We start from the raw sequence: 17,376 nt of genomic DNA, 5'->3' as shown, positions 1-17,376 counted from the left end.
GCTTTGGAGTCTGAAAGACTTACATTTGAGTGTGCCGCTTGTAGCTGTATCCTTGGGAAAATCACCTGCTTTATAGATTTCCTCATCTGTGAAATAGGGCTCATAAAACCAGGTACCTCAACAGGCTGTCTTGAGTGCTAGAGAGGATTTAGAATGGCATGTGGTATACGGTAAGTGCTTCACATGTGTGACTTATTCTGATTTGTTATCCAGCCAGGTGGAAGGGGATGGGGCTTAAAAACAAACAGGAATCTGGCTGAAACTCTCAAATCCAAACAAGAAAAAGGAAGGCCTTTTCTCAATATCAGGGAAGGAGTTCTGAGTTTGTCCTTCTTCCAAGAATTTCTTTGAGTCTTCAAGCCTTCTCTCCAAGACTCCCCTTCTTGGTTCTGAGTCCCTTCTCTGCCTGGTAAGTGGAGAATCAAAACCAAGAGAATGGGCTCATATCGCATGCCATTTTCTGTGAAATGCCTCTGGTTTGGAGCATACTTGTAGTGCGGGTTAAATACATGGCTCTCCTCAAGACAAGGAAGCAACCTAAATGTCCATCAACAGAGGAATGGATAAAGAGAGTGTAGTACGTATACACAATGGGATGTTGCTGCTGCTGCTGCTGAATCACTTCAGTCGTGTCCGACTCTGTGTGACCCCATAGACGGAAGCCCACCAGGCTCCCCCGTCCCTGGGATTCTCCAGGCAAGAACACTGGAGTGGGTTGCCATTTCCTTCTCCAATGCATGAAAGTGAAAAGTGAAAGTGAAGTCGCTCAGTCGTGTCCAACCCTCAGCGACCCCATGGACTGCAGCCTTCCAGGCTCCTCCGTCCATGGGATTTTCCAGGCAAGAGTACTGGAGTGGGGTGACAATGGGATGTTACTTAGCCATTAAAAAGGATGAAATAATGCTGTTTGCAGCAACACGGGTGAACCTAGAGATTATCATACTAAGTGAAGTAAGTCAGAAAGAGAAAGGCAAATACCATATGATGCTACTTATATGTGGATTCTAAAATATGATGTAAATGAATTTCCACAAAGCAGAAATAGATGCACAGACATACAGAATAGACTTGTGGTTGCCAAGGGTCGGGGTCGGGGGATGGTAGGGAGAGGGATGGATTGGGAGCTTGGGATTAGCAGACGCAAACTGAGACATATAGAATGGATAAACAACAAGGTCCTACTGTATAGCAAAGGGAACTATATTTAATATTCTGTAATAAGACATCATGGAAAGAATATGAAAATTATATATATACACATATAACTGAATCATTTTGGTGAACAGCAGAAACTAACAGAACATTGTAAATCAACTACACTTCATTAAAATTTTAAGAATATACACGGCACGGGACTTCCCTGGTGGTCCAGTGGCTGAGACTTTGTGCTCCCAATGCAGGGGGCCCAGGTTCGATCCCTGGTTGGGGAACTAGATCCTGCATGCCACAACTAAGATCCTGTGGGGCCAAATAAATAAATAAAATGTATTTAAAAATGCATAGCGCTCCTATTATTATCAGATAATAATAGACATAGTGTAATGGTAAAGCCAGATGCAAATATTGACTCTTCCCTTCACCAGCTATGACAACTCTCTCTCCTCTGCGATCCTGCGTTGGCTCATCATTGAATGTCAGTGTGAACAGTCCCTACCTCCTAGGGTGGTGGATGAGAGTAAATGAGAAGAATGTAGGTTTTAGCTCTGTGCCTTGCCCACTGGAAGCACTTCAAAGGTGCTAGCCATTATAATGATGCGCCTAGAGCTTTGCAAAAATTATCTTACTTCATATATGATCTTATTTCTTACAGTAACTACTCTGAAAATATAAGCCCAGCTGTGTGTGAATATAAGCCTTGTCTGCGGTCCTCGACACCACCTGGCCCCTCACCTCCACGCCATCTCTACGGGCAGAGACAAGAACAATAAGGCATAATTTCACACTGTGTTGTGGTGAGAGGTTCTGAAATTGTTTGTCATTTATGAGAACTGGCAGAGCCATTAACTGCCCTGGAGACTGGCTAATTGGCTAGTTAACAAACACCCACAACGATTATCAAACACCCGCAATGAGTTAACTCAGGCTGATGGCGAAGGAAGAAAAGGAAAGAGAATGCTGACTGTCGTTTCCCCAGGATATACCCGTGCAATTCTGTCCTCCTGAAGGAGTGAGCTGCACAGCAGAGCCCAGCAAGCTGTGGTTCCAGGCAAGGGGATCGTTAAAGGGGACTATCCTGTGTTATCTATCAGAGAGAGTAGGTTACTCCGAATCCGTGCCTGGAATCCACACCGAGGAGCCAGCAGACCTTGACTGTGTTCTGGCTCACCTCTTATGCATTTGAACGCAAGCACAGTTTTGTTTTGTGTTTTAATTGGAAGATTATTTCTTTACAATGTTGTGTTGGTTTCTGCCATACAACAACTAGAATCAGTCATAACTATATATTAATATATATCCCTTCCCTCCCGAGCCTCTCTCCCATTCCCCTCAAAAATATTTATTTGGCTCCTTGGGGCTTTGTTGAAGCATGAGGGGGTCTTAGTTCCCCTGACCAGGGATTGAACCCAAGTCTTCTGCATTGCAAGGTGGATCCTTAACCACTGGACCAATGCTATTGGCCAGTTGCTTCATCTGTAAAATGGGACGATAAGATTTTATATATAAATATATATATACACACATATATGTCTACCCACTGGGTTTTCCCCGATGGCTCAGCAGTACAGAATCTACCTACAATGCAGGAGCCACAGGAGACACATGTTTGATCCCTGGGTCGGGAAGATCCCCTGGAGGAGGAAATGGCAACCAACTCCAGTATTCTTGCCTGGAGAATCCCATGGGCAGAGGAGCTTGGCAGGCTACAGTCCATGGGGTCGCAAAGAGTCAGACACGATGAAGCAACTTAGCACGCACATGCACACACACACATGTATATTCCACTTTCTTTTCCCCTTTCCCCTCATTGACTGGGGAAAAAATAACAGCTCTCATGATGAATGCTTATGCTTCCTAGCTCTTTGCCCGTCTAAATAGATCCCAGGATCATGCAAAATCTAAGCAGAAAGTTTCTGTCTCCAGCTTTATTTATTTTTTTCCTCTGCTAATCTCCTTTTTGTGCCCCAAGAAAGATGCTGATTGACCCACCAAGGCAGAACCACCAAGTCTGAAGGATCTTCACTGTGGGAGAGGAGAAGCCCCAGGCTGGGCCCAGGTGTTCTTTCTGCCCCCCTCCCCCGACTCAGGGCCACACTTGTTTCCACAGGGGCTTTCCGAGGCGTGTGCAAGAAAATTGATCACTTCCCCGAAGATGCTGACTACGAACAGGATACAGCTGAGTATCTCCTGCGTAAGTTTCCCCGACTTCCAGGGTCCCCCTGGCGGGAGGGTGATGAGGAGGGGTGCCCTGCAGTCACCCAGCTGCCTCTGAGTTTGAGGCTCCCCAATACCTAGCCTCAGAAATGGATATGTGCAATGAAGCTTCAGGAAAATCTTTGCTACTAGACAGAGACATTCAGGCAGTTCTGATATCTGAGTCTCTTTCATTTCAGTGAACTAGAAACAGGAAAAGAAAAAAAAAAAAGGTGAATCAAACCTCAAAAGTTCTTTTTAGTCCACTTACAAGAAAATCTAAGGGTTTTCTTCAACTTGAATACAAGTTTTCACCTGCCCCAGAGGGTGGATTTGAGGTGCTAATGGGTGAGGTGCTAATGGATGAAGTGCTAATGGGTGAGGTCCTAAGGGGCAAGGCCTGGGAGAATAAATGTAAACCAAGGTTCACCCTTCTTCAGTTTCAACAGCATTGGGGCAGGGCTAGTGTCTCCCCGTAGATTGTCCCAAGGTCAGTGACCCTGATATGATGGGGAACTGTCATGAACACAGAACGTAGGAGGCAGTAGGGTATGCTGAGCAAGGGCTCTGGATTCTGGTCGACCAGGGCTTTTACTCCTCTGACGCCCTACTAGCTGGGTTAGATGTGGGCCAAGGTGCTTTACCTCTCATTGTAAAACCAAACACTATAAAACTCTTAGAGGAAAACAGAGGCAGAACACTTTGCCATAAATCGCAGCAAGATCTTTTTTGACCACCTCCTAGAATAATGAAAATAAGAATAAACAAATGGGACATACTTAAAAGCTTTTGCGCAGCAAAGGAAACCATAAACAAAACAAAAAGACCATCCCCAGAGTGTGAGAAAATATTTGCAAACAGAGCAATTGACAAGGAATTAATCTCCAAAACATACAAAGAGCTCATGTAGCTCAACATCAAAAAACAAAAACAAATGACACAATAAAAAAATGGGTGGAAGACCTAAAATAAACCCCTCTCTAAAGAAGACACACAGATAGCCAACCAACACATGAAAAGATGCTCAACATCTCTAATAATTAGAGAAATGCAAATCAAAACTGCATCATCAAAAAGCCTCTCACCTTTCTTTATAGTCAGGAATGAAGACTATAACGTCATCCATTTAACAGGGTCACAAAAATTACATAAGCTGATGCACATTACACACCGCCTGAAACCATACGTGTTGGCTCTTTTTTGTGGCATGGGATGAACAACAGCCAAGGCCAACAGCAGCCAAGGGCCTGACATTGATCCTGGCACAGAGAGAATTGGAAACAATGTAATTTAAATAGAATTTCTTCAACAGGAAGCCTGAGTTCCCTCAAAAGGGAAATTTTAAGGCACTGACTAATCTACTATTAGAGAGTGTTAAATGTAACATTTTTTTAAAAAAACTACTACAGTAATATCAATAAAAACTTCAAGAAATTGTGGTATTCTGATTATGCCTGTAACTCATAACTCAAGCAGAGTGTTTTACAATTAAAATCAGTTTTCACTCTACTCATGCTTGCTAGTCTGCAGAGGGACTGTGGGTATTCATATGAGCCTTTAATCACATAAAAATATAAGTGGTGCTGGGGGATCAGTTTGAAAGAAACAGACACTTCTAAGCTAAATTTTAAAATGTAAACATATTATTTCCCTTTTTTCAGCTACTTGGATTTGTCCAATGCTGCCTAGGGTTTATATGAGCAGCTCAAAAAGATCTGATGTGGGAATAGAAGCCACATTTAGAGAGGGAGCTTGACCAGAGTTTGGGGGATGACATAGATTATTATTACTTGGACTTCCTCAAAAAAAGGATTATTCTAAAGCCATCACAAGTGGGCTTTTATCAGAGTGCCTAAGTTTTTACTTTTCTTCCCTATTTTGATGTTTGCCCTGCTGGGGATGAAACAGAACTGTGAGTTCTATTTCACAACTTGCAAAACTGATTTTAAATTCTTCCAAGAGATGCACCTCTTTTCCAACAAAGTATATCTCTCCCCTCTTGGAAGGTGAAGGTGCTCACCATCAGCCACCGAACCAGGTTAAGGAGGGACTGTCCCAAGCACATGAATTTCCTGCTGGGAATGTTGGAATCCCTGACCCAGTCACGTGGGGCCAGGGTCCCATTCCTGCAGAGGTCTCCAGCCCATCCAGTGCCATGCTGCTAGTTCCTGCTGTGACCACACCCCAGGACAATGGGATTCTCCACACTAATTTGTTTGCTTTTTCTTCTTTCTTATATGTGGTTGGGGAGGTTACAGCTTAAATCTGTAGCAGAAGGTTTAATCGCCCACAGGTCCTGTTGACCTGAGCAGTGGTCCCCAACCTTTTTGGCACCAGGGACTGGTTCCATGGAAGACAATTTTTCCATGGACAGCAGGGGTCGGGTGGTGGAGGGGATGGTTTCAGGAGGATTCAAGCAATAGCGTTCTGGCTCCTGTGAGAATCTAATGACACTGATCTGACAGGAGGCAGAGTTTAGGCAGTAACGTGAGTGATGGGGAGCAGCTGTAAATACAGATGAAGCTTCACCCACTGGCCCGCCACTCACCTCCTGCTGTGCAGCCTGGTTCTTAACAGACCACAGATGGGAAGCTGTCCAGGGCCTGTAGGTTGGGGATCCCTAGACTAGAGAAATCCCTAACATAGCACTGGACCTGGCCAAGCCCTGCTCAGACAACGAAGGTGAAATTACCTTGGAACAAGCTTCCCTCCCCACTCCTAGGACCACAGCTTAACCCCATATAGATTAGGGAGGAGAAACAGGGAAAGAAGACAGTAAGACCTCTTTAATTGTCCTGACGCCAGACAAAAACCTTCTTGTTCATCTAGATAAACCAAATCCAAGGTTGGGAATTCCCTGGCGGTTCATTGGTTAGGACTTGGTGCTTTCACTGTGAAGCTGGGGTTTGATCCCTGGTGAGGGAACTAAGATCCCACAAGCCATGCATCACAGCCAAAAAAAAAAAAAAAAACCCAATGAATGAATCGAGGGTAGACTCCACCTGACTTAGGAGAAAGTGGCAGCAGAGCACATCCTGTGTGAGGCTGGCACCTGTAGCCAGAGTCTTTAGAACCTGCTCTGATCCCGCCCGTGGGGCAGAAATGGGATCTGGCCACCGCCTGGTTTCCAGATGGTTCCCACACCGCATAGGAAGCAACCACATTCCCACGTCTCACAGCCACACATCGCAAATACACACAACCAACGCAATTCAGTAGCTTCCAACGCTCAGATCATCTCCTTCGGGCATAATCACACTGTAATCATACTTTGAAATTTTTTTTTAATTGTTTTTAAGGTGCTCTCCTTTAATCAGTTGAACTCATCACATTGAATATTCCAGCAATTCCCATCAAGGATACAATGCAAACGATTGCCTCAGAGATCTGCACAAGAGTTCCTAACAAGTCCTTGATATCCCTGGGGGTAGACCCACTTCTAATATTTGTGGGGCTCAGGGCCAAGGTTCATATGGAAACTCATAGGCCATATGGGTAAATATTTAGATGCTATAAATAAGCTATGCCCACCAAAGACCCCAGAGCTTACTTCCCAGGATGCCCCTTGACATGGGCACTAGAGGAACCAGGGGGCCCGCCCTGCCCCCTGCAAGCCTGCGTGGGGCCCCAGATGTGCAGGGCAAGCCAGGCCTAGGCTAGGACTCCTGGACAGTGACTGACTGGCCTGAAGCCAGGATGGGGACTGATCTAATCACCCTCCCAGGGGTCAGGACATCCAGGACCCCTCCCTTCATGCTTCAGGTCTCCTATCGAGGTTTCTAGTTAGTTTGAAGCCCCTCCCAAAACTTTCGCATCACGATGAGGACAGTTACTGGGATCCTGGTCTGCCCAGACCCCAACACTGGGTGACTTGGGGTGGTCATCCCTAAACAAAAGCTAGAATTTTTCTCATTTTCTTCTTTTCATGAAGAGAATCTCACGCCAGTTCTCCTCTATCGGCCCTCCCAGGCAGATCCCAAATCAGCTACCAAACTTGCAGAAAACTTTTTCCGTGAAAAAGACAAAACAAAACACCAGCAACAACAAAAGCAGAGCCCAGCCCTGTGCCCTTGCAGCGGGAGGACCGCCACACTGTAGCAGTAGGAAGAAAGCATCCGTGAGAAAACAGACAGGGCCGTGAAGTTCCGAGCACTGAGCTTGAACTTCAACGCCAAGAATGCACTGACCGCCTTTTCCCGCTGCCCTACTGCTCCTGCACACGCGCCGTGATTTTAAAGATGCTACCGTCTGCTCAGCGGCTAAGCACCAGGCCCTCGAGTCATTGTCAACCCCTCTTTCTCTCACGTCCCACTGCCAGTTCTTTAGGATTTACCTTCAAAATGCATCCTGAGTCTCTCACCACCCATCTACAACCGAGTCCATGCCACGGTCAGCTCAAGTCTGGGTTCTTACAGCCCTTTCAGCCACACCAGCCCCACCCTTAAAGGGCCCACACTTGGGTCCATGCTCTCTGCTCTCACTATCTTGGAAGTCTTCTTTTTTTATATATGCCTTTGACAGTCACCTTTATTTCATCTTTTCTTCCAGTTTTATTGATATATAACTGATATACAGTGCTGTATAGATTTAAGGTGTACTGCATCATGGTTTGACTTACATACATCATGAAATGATGACCATAGAATGTTTAGTGAACATCCACCATCTCATACAGACACAAAATTAAAGAAGCAGAAAAAATTTGTTTCCTTGTGATGGAACTCTCAGAAGTTACTCTCTCAGTTTTTATGTATAATGTCCAGCTGTGTTAATTTTATTTACCATGCTGCGCATTAAATCCCTAGTACTTATTTTTCTTATAACCTGGGAGTCTGTACCTTTTGACCACCTTCATTTCATTCCCCCTTCCCCTTAGTCCCCACCTCTAGTAACCGCAAATCTGGTCTCTTTTTCTATGAGTTTGTTTTTGAAGTAGATCTGACCTACAATTGGAGCTTCCCTGGTAGCTCAGCTGGTTAAGAATCTGCCTGCAATGCAGGAGACTCCAGTTAGATCCCTGCTTCAGGAAGATCTGCTGGAGAAGGGAACAGCTACCTACTCCAGTATTCTGGCCTGGAGAATTCTATGGACTGGGGTCCATGGGGTCGCAAAGAGTTGGGCATGACTGAGTCACTTTCACTTTCTAACCTACAACACTATGTTGGTTCCTGTTACACAACAAAATGATTTGATATTTCTATACATTTCAAAATGATTGCCATGATAAGTCTAGTCACCATACCATCTTGAAATTCTTAATAATTTTATAACAAGAGGCCTTGCATTTTCATCCTGCATAGGGCCCTAAAAATTAGGTAGCAGCTCCTACCCGTCATCTCTGTTAGAATGCAAGTCCCATAAGGGTGGGACCTCAGCTCTTTTGTACCTCAATGAAGGCAGAATTTATCCAACTGATATTCTGGCCCAAGTATTTCAGGAAATACTCTAATACTGGTTGGGCAAATACTGGAATCCCCACCTGAAGGCCCCTTCCCCCAAAACCTTAGGGCCTCTCTATGATCTAGTAACAAGAGTTAACACACTTGTTTTGAAGACTTTCCCTAGGCCTCAACTAGCATCCTCTCTTTCCCCTTTGAAGGGCCACACCTGTGCCCCTGGGGGTGTTTAAACATTTCTGTCAGTATGCCAGGACCCAGCAGAGCCCCTGGCATTTTGTAGGTGCCCCAGAAGCCTTGATGAATGAATAACTAAATTCATGTGTTTATCCAGTGACTAAATAGATATTGCATGGTCATTGCCAGACTCAGTACTAAATGAATGTTCGTGTGTTTTGGGAAAGAGAGCTTGTGATCTAATGGGAATCCCAGGATGCCCCACCAGCTACCTAAATTGCAGGACCCAGGGCAAAATGAAAATCCTGGGTTTCTGGTTCAAAACGCTGGCCAAAAATGCTGTTTCCCTTCTTCTGCCTTCTCTCTCTCCACCTGTCATGGTGTCTTTTACTTGCTATGTAATGTCACACTCCCTCCAGCATAAGGACACTCAAGGGTGCCCAGGGCTTGCACCCAATCCTGATTCTCCCTGTGTCCATGCTCAGGAGCCGAGGGTAGCAGCGGTCACTTGTTGGGGTGGGGAGGGGCAGCTAGGAACCACCCCACGGAGAACGGGAGGTAGCAATGTGGTGGGGAGTGGGATGCCACATGAGTCGAGGTTCGAAGCCCATGGCGCATGCTCCATTGGCCCATCAGACTTATTTGAAAAACACACATTCAAAATAAAGCTATTATGCATTTCAGGATGATGACTACAGACCGTTAACCCCAAGCCCAGGGTGTTAGATGTAGACTCCTCCTGCTCACGTGCTGTCCTCCAACCAGGCACCCCCATGTCTGTGGAGGGGGATCTCAGGGCTGGCTGGGTGCAGGCAGAACCCTCTCTCCTTCTCTCCACAGGGGCTGTGAGGGCCTCCAGCGTCTTCCCTATCCTCAGCGTCACGCTGCTCTTCTTCGGCGGGCTCTGCGTGGCAGCCAGCGAGTTCCATCGCAGCAGACACAACGTCATCCTCAGCGCGGGCATCTTTTTTGTCTCTGCAGGTGAGCATCTTGGCTTCTGCCCAGAGAGCATCACAGACACCAAACCCGAGCCAGGGCCAGAAGGACAAAGCCATGCTATTCAGGGTTCCCTCCAGGGAAGGAGCAAGAAAATGTTCGACCTGTGTGTTAAGAATGAGAACCAAAGGCTTTAATAAGAACCAAAGATGCTGACAATCTAGCTGGAGAATGGACAGAGGGAAGATGAGGAGGAGATGGGTACTTAGGTCGGCTCAGAGATGGGAGAATGATTAATAAGAATGTGCCTGTGTATGTCTGTTCAGAGTGGGCAGGGAGCGTGTATGGTGTGTGTAAGGTGTGACTCGAGAGATGAGTCCAGTGTGTTTTAAAGGGGTCCAACTTCTGGATACGATCATACACTATTTCTGGCCCTGTGAGACCTGGGTTTACTGGTGAACTACTGGTCACAGCTCTTCAAGAACTCAAATCCTCAGGCTGTCCAGAGCATCTCTGGGAACAACAGAAAACCCAGCAGCCTCAGATGCTCTCAGGAAAGATCTTATCAATAGCAGCCCTGACCGGAAGGTGGCAGAGGGTGGTAAGGAGGATGAGACAGTCTCGAGAAGGGTTCCTGTTTCTGCCTCCTCTCTCCTCCTTTATCTCCATCCCTCCTCCACCCGCTCATCTTCCTCCCTTTTGGGTTTCCACGCCTCTTTGCTTTGCAGTCTCTTCCCACCCCACCCTTCAGTCGATGCCATCTGAATGAAATGCTTTAGAGATGAAAAGAGGGAAGAGAGCTTGACTCTTTGATGACGACCTCCAAACTTTAACCCATAATGGCAGAATATTTACTTGGGTAGAAACAGAGAAGAGGCTTCACAGGTGGTGATAGTGCTAAAGAATCCTCCCGCCAATGCAGGAGATGCGAGAGATGTGGGTTTCTATCCCTGGGTGGAGAAGATCCCCTGGAGGAGGAAATGGCAACCCACTCCAGTATTCTTGCCTGGGAAATCCCATGGACAGAGGAGACTGGCAGGCTACAGCCTATGGAGTTGCAAAAGAGACAGACGCGACTTAGCGACGAAACAACAACCACAAAAACAGAATAGCTTACCTGCCTGGATTTGAATTTTGGCTAAACTTATGGGACCCTGGAAATGTTACCAAATCCCTGTAACTTGATTTCCTCAACTATAAAATGGGGGGAAAAGTACCAGTGCTTATTTCATAGGGTTGTTGGAAGGAGGTTGAACGTAAAAAGCACAATATTATTTTCTAGCAAGTTAAAAGCAACACAATAGTTCTGAAGTTGGAAGCCCAGCTTCCCAGCCCCCTCTAAGATCTTTCTCAGTATCCTCCCTATTCTTTTCCCTTCTTGGAAAAGGGGAAGGAGGACGGAATCCAGCGCTGAGTGTCTGGGAACCAACTCGAGCCACAGACCATCTTGTCAGGAGAATAAGATCAGCTTATGATTTTATTAAAGGTGACACTCTGTGTGGACAGACGCTAACAGCTGGCAGACCCAGGGACTTGCATTGCTTTGAGGCACGTTCTAGTTGTCGGGGGCCCCTCCAGACCTCCCGGTCTCTGACTGACCCAGGGGATGCTGTGTTGTGCTGACATGAGGGTTTCCTAAACAGGAGAAGATCATTATTTTGTCCCCCAAGGGGATTGTGAAGGGAGAGTGTGTCACCAGCAAACGTCCTGTTACAAGGGGTGTTGTGAGAGACAGCAGGTAGAATAGACTCACGGGAACCGGGGAAGACAAGGGGCAGCAACAAGGGCCTGAGGGGAGCCAGAAGCTGGGGGTCTGTCTAATCCTAGCTCTCCCCCCACCACTGACCTCCCTGAGGGCCCTAAAGAGCCTCTGTTCTTCCACCTACAAAATGAAAGTAGGATTCAGCACTCCCGAAGGCTCTTTTTGCTCAGTTATTCTAAGGTCCTATGATTTCTGGCAAGCAGTCAACAATCCTTTATTGAGTACCTACTATGCGCCAGGAACTGGGCATTATGCTCAAGACCATGGGCTCTGAAGTCAGGCTGCCTGGGGCAAATCGTGGCTCTACCACTCCCCTGTGTGGTAACCTCAGGCAAGTCTCTTAACCAATCAATGCCTCCATTTCCTCATCTGAAAAATGGGGGTAATAATGGCTCTACTTCTTAAGCCTGCTCAGAGGATTAGATAGTTGGTATGTGGAAAATGCCTAGAACTGCATCTAGCTGGCAGTAACTGTGGGATGCATAGTGCTAAGTCACTTCAGTCATGTCCAACTCTGTGACTGCATGGACTGTAGCCCACCAGGCTTCTCTGTCCTTGGGATTCTCCAGGCAAGAATACTGGAGTGGGTCACCATGTCCTTCTCCAAGGGATCTTCCCAACCCAGGGATAAACCTGCATCTCTTATGTCTCCTGCATTGGCAGGCGGGTTCTTTACCACTAGGACCACCTAGGATGCATAAAAGCTGGTATTATATATGTTGTACCATTTAATTCTCATGTTGATTCAATTCAACAAATATGCACTGTGCTCTTGCTTCGGGTCAGGCTCTGGGCAAGGAGATAAGACCATAGCGGTGAACAAACCTAGCTAGATCTGAGCTCAGGGAGCAAGAGACAATCTTGGGTTCAAACCCCACCTTTGCCATTTCCCAGGGCTTCCAAGGTGGTAAAGAACGCACCTGTCCATGGAGGAGATTTAAGAGACACCAGCTCAATCCCTGGGTCAGGAAGATCTCCTGGAGGAGGGCATAGCAACCCACTCCAGTATTTCTGCCTGGAGAATCCCATGGACAGAGGAGCCCGGTGGGTTACAGTCCATGGGGTCACAAAGAGTCGGACATGACTACAGCAGCTTAGCACAAGCACACAGGCCATTTCCCAGCTGTGTTGACTTGGGAAGTTATTTTCTCTGTGTCCCAGTTTCCTCATCTGTGAAAAAAAAAAAAGGTTTTTTGTTTTTTTGTTTTTTTAAAGCAGGACTGTTGCAATGATTAATTGAGATCATGCACGTAAAGACTTTGCACAGTGCCTGGCGTATCATCAATGCCATAGAAACAAGTGGCAACTCGCTTGGCTTGTCACCTCCTTTAACCTGCGCTGACATCCAAGTATCTCTTTGAGTTTCTTTCTTTTTTTTTTTTTCAGCAAGACTTCTTTCCAGGGCTTCTCAAACTTTGCCACCAAAATTTCCCTGCAGGCAGAGGAGAGTGAAAAATGTGACCCTGGGGAGTCAGGGGGCATCACCAGAAGCTGCCTTCCATGAGCTGAAATGTCTTTGAAGTCTGTCTCCCATTTATACTTAAAAATTCATGTGAATTCTGCTCTCTTCTCCTTATTATATCCATGTTCATTTTAATATAAAAGAATGTGTCTTCCCTACTCATCTTCAAGCCAAACTGACACTCCAGAAACAGGAGCCGTTTTTTTCACCCTGTGGTTTTCTGCAGCTTGACACAGGGCTGGCCGTGTCAACCCCCATATGAAGAAATAGCTCCATGATTAGAACCCGCTGCCTACCTGCTGAGTGCCTGTGCTGGGTAAAGCCAAGAGGAGACAGGGAAGAAGCAGACCCTGGCCCTGCCTTCTAGGGGAGAGTCCTAGATGGAGTGTGGCCAGAGATCATATTCAAAACATGAATCCCTTTAATGCATGAGCACCAGTCAATCAGAACTGGAGTAGAATGGAGTGGCCCTTGCTATGCCAAGCTTTAACCCTTTGTACAGATGAACCTATTTGCAGGGCAGAAATAGAGATGCAGATGTAGGGAATGGACATGTGGATCTGAGGTGGGGGGATGAATTGGGAAATTGGGACTGACATATGGGCACTGCCATGCATAAAACAGATAGCTAGCAGGAACCTACTGTAGGTTCCTACTAGCTCAGTTCGGTGCTCGGTGGTGACCTAGATGGGTGGTAGGGATAGGGGGTGGAGAGGTCCAAGAGGGAGGGGATATATGTATGCCTATTGGTAATTCATGTTGTTGTACAGCAGAAACTAATACAACATTGTAAAGCAGCTATGTTGCTCAGTCACTCAGTCATGTCCGACTCTTTGCAACCCCATAGACTGTAGTCCGCCAGGCTCCTCTGTCCATGGAATTTTCCAGGCAGGAATACTGGAGTGGGTTGCCACTTCCTACTCCAGAGGATCAAACCCATGTCTCTTGGGTCTCCTGCATTGGCAGCCAGATTCTTTACCACTAGTGGGAAGTTCCAAAGCAACTATACCCCAATTAAAAAGAACAATAACAACAACAACAAAAACTTGGTTGCTGGACTCTGGGGAAATCCTGAGGATCCCCAGGAAGAGTATGAGGTGTTCAATGGTGGGGATGCTCAGCAGGCCAATGGAAATGGTTATTTACCAACTAGTACTGGGAACGATGGGCTTTCCAGGTGGCGCTAGTGGTAAAGAAACAGCCTGCCAATTCAGGAGATGTAAGAGACCTGGGCTGGATCCCTAGGTCCAGAAGATCCCCTGGAGGAGGGCACAGCAACCCACTCCAGTATTCTTGCCCGGAGAATCCCATGGACAGAGGAGCTTTGTGGGCTATGGTCCATAGGGTTACAAAGAGTCAGATATGACTGAAGTGACTTAGCACGTACACACTGGGAACTGTAAGAAGGGACAACTTCCATTTAGAGGCAGCCTGGGTTTGTAGGCTAGAAGACTCCAGCTGATGTACAAGCCTCCCTGAGTCATTACTGGTATAAGGCTTAGATGAGGCCCTTAAAGCAAAGAGACACAAAGAGATATTGTTAGCTTTGGACAATCGTGTGAGAGAAGCAGCCACAGACCCTCAGGTTCTTTCATTCCTTCTTACTACTCCCTAGAGAATCAATTCTCTCCAAGCGACTGGACAGCTCTTTCCAGAACTATTCTTTTGGCCCTTGGGGACACCAAGTCTGCAGACCTTGCCTACTGAGGACAACAGCTTCACATTCCCCAATTCCTGATGTTTGAACAATAGCTAATTTAAAATATTATTGTATCCCCCGTGCAGATAAAAAGATATAGTTAGTTACTGTCCCTTACCCATGGGTCATTCTTTCTCCAAACTTCATTCCAGACCCAGAAATATCCACTGGGAAGCCATATCTGGACTCTCAATAAGCACTTCTAACCCCGTTCTTCTTCTCTAAGCCTCCTCTCTCTGCTGCCTCTTATTGAGGCTCAAGATGCCATCAACCTTCCCACCATCCAGGCGAGACTGCTACTATAAGTTATTCTCAACTCTGTTGTCAACAGCCTTTCATCTCCTGGTGAGCCAGGAGCTGTTCAGGACCTGCTCAAACATCACCTTGTCTTCAGGACAAAGTGGCTGAGTCATCTTCTCTTTTTGCTCCTGAACCATTTTATGTAAGTCTCTGGTGGAGCCCTGACTGTATTTTGCTGTAATTGCATTTACATGTCAGTTTCTCCTACTAACGGTGAGAAACTCAAGGGCAAGAATCTGTATCTCGTTCATTTTACCATCCTCATGACTTAGTGCTGAAGACTAAGTTTTGATGGAATGAATTGTTTCTAAGGGAAAATACATGCACTTTGATTTCTGCTGCACTTGCTGGAGGAGTAAGGTGTATTCTTTAGCTGAATGCTTCCCACCAGGGATGGATCAGCAGAATTTTTCATTTCCCGAGAGACACACCCTGCGGGAAGAGTTCAGCAGCTGGATTTCCGGCCATAAATCCATTCTCCTCTCTCCCTGTCATCTTCACATTTTCAAAATAAATAGTTCAAGCCTAAGTCACAGTTACCTCTGAGGTTTATAAAGGATGTATTTTTCTTTCCCCTTCTTTTAGGGTTAAGCAACATCATCGGCATCATAGTTTATATATCAGCCAATGCTGGAGACCCTGGGCAGCGTGACTCCAAAAAGAGCTACTCCTATGGCTGGTCCTTTTACTTCGGAGCCTTCTCTTTCATCATCGCGGAAATTGTGGGGGTCGTCGCGGTGCACATCTATATAGAAAAGCATCAGCAGTTACGTGCCAAATCCCACTCGGAGCTCCTGAAGAAATCGACCTTCGCTCGCCTTCCACCCTACAGGTATAGATTTCGGAGGCGGTCGAGTTCCCGCTCCACGGAACCCAGATCCCGAGACCTGTCCCCCATCAGCAAAGGCTTCCACACCATCCCTTCCACTGACATCTCAATGTTCACCCTGTCCCGGGACCCCTCAAAGATCACCATGGGGACCCTCCTCAACTCCGACCGGGACCACGCTTTTCTACAGTTCCACAACTCCACGCCCAAAGAGTTCAAAGAGTCGTTGCATAATAATCCGGCCAACAGGCGCACCACGCCCGTCTGAACTGACCTCGGCCCTCTGCCCTCCGCCCCAGCACAGCGCGGGGGGAAGTGGACAGAGGAGTCTCTGAGGTTGCATGGCATGGTCCTCGTGATGGTATTACTTTTTACAAAGAATGAAACCAAATGGACTCAGCCCTCTCCCACACTTCACCCCTCCCCCTCCAGGTCCTAACCGGTCCATCCCTTCCCCCACTTTTCAAGCCAATCCCATGATGTCGTTTCTCTCTGTGTGTATCTGTGACAGATGTTTTCCTCTCTTCCTTCTTTACTGGAAGGACCTCCTCATTCTTCCCTCCTTGGAAGAGGACTTTACTCAAAGTCATGGGTGGTGGCTGGGTGGGGGGTGGTGGGGTCTCCAAATCCCCAGGTGTGTGCACAGGTGTCCCCATTGTCCACTCATGCAAATCCTCAGGCCACTTAACCGCCCAGGTGGCCCGGAGGGAGGCATTCACCTTTCCGTGTTAGAATAACATGACCAGAAATCAAAGATGTCAGAGCCCCGAAGCAGCTAATGTAATAAGCACTCATGTATTAAAAGTTTTGCCTTGTTGTAACTCACAGAGCGGGAGTGCTTTGTTTCTTCTGGGTAATTCCTGCACAAATTCACTGCCCTGCCCTCAAGCTGACTCATGTCCACGTTGAAAGCTGAACTTTACTCATCCACACTCCAGTCACCAGGAAGGATCCGCCTTCCCCTCTTGAGGACAGCAAGGTGCTCTCACCAATGGCAGAGTCTGTAACCCTCGCCTGAATCCCCAGAAGCTACTGGAGGCAAACATGTGTTCAGAAATATAGCTCTGGTACCCAGTAGCTCTAGGAACTGGGGAAAGTCCACCTGACCTTCAAGCCTCAGCCTTCTCATCTGTAAAATGGAGCATGGTACAGTATTCTCCTTGACAGAGTTGTGAGGCTTAAATAGAACATCTTGTGTAAAATTATTCAGTTCAGTTCAGTCGCTCAGTAGTGTCCGACTCTTTGCGACCCCATGAATCACAGCACGCCAGGCCTCCCTGTCCCTCACCAACTCCTGGGGTTCACCCAAACTTATGTCCATCGAGTCTCTGATGCCATCCAGCCATCTCATCCTCTGTCTTTCCCTTCTCCTCCTGCCCCTAATCCTTCCCAGCATTGGGGTCTTTTCCAATGAGTCAATTCTTCACATGAGGTGGCCAAAGTATTGGAGTTTCAGCTTCAACA

At 46.8% G+C, this 17,376-nt stretch overlaps 1 protein-coding gene across 1 annotated transcript in view; it reads left to right on the top strand.

Annotated features, from left to right (window-relative positions):
- CACNG3 (calcium voltage-gated channel auxiliary subunit gamma 3) overlaps positions 1 to 16,735 on the top strand; it is a 100,696-nt gene extending 83,961 nt beyond the window's left edge. Inside the window, exons 2-4 of the mRNA XM_086375292.1 lie at positions 3,266 to 3,349; positions 9,765 to 9,905; positions 15,669 to 16,735. Coding sequence (XP_086231418.1) covers positions 3,266 to 3,349; positions 9,765 to 9,905; positions 15,669 to 16,180 — 737 coding nt within the window. The 3' untranslated portion in view covers positions 16,181 to 16,735. The remainder of the gene's footprint in view (positions 1 to 3,265; positions 3,350 to 9,764; positions 9,906 to 15,668) is intronic.
- Positions 16,736 to 17,376: the final 641 nt, after the last annotated feature.

This window comes from Bos grunniens, chromosome 25 (assembly GCF_055505025.1).
Source record: "Bos grunniens cultivar Pamir isolate PY7600 chromosome 25, Bosgru_T2T1.0, whole genome shotgun sequence".
NCBI lineage: Eukaryota > Metazoa > Chordata > Mammalia > Artiodactyla > Bovidae > Bos > Bos grunniens.
This window is presented reverse-complemented; position numbering and strand designations above follow the sequence as displayed.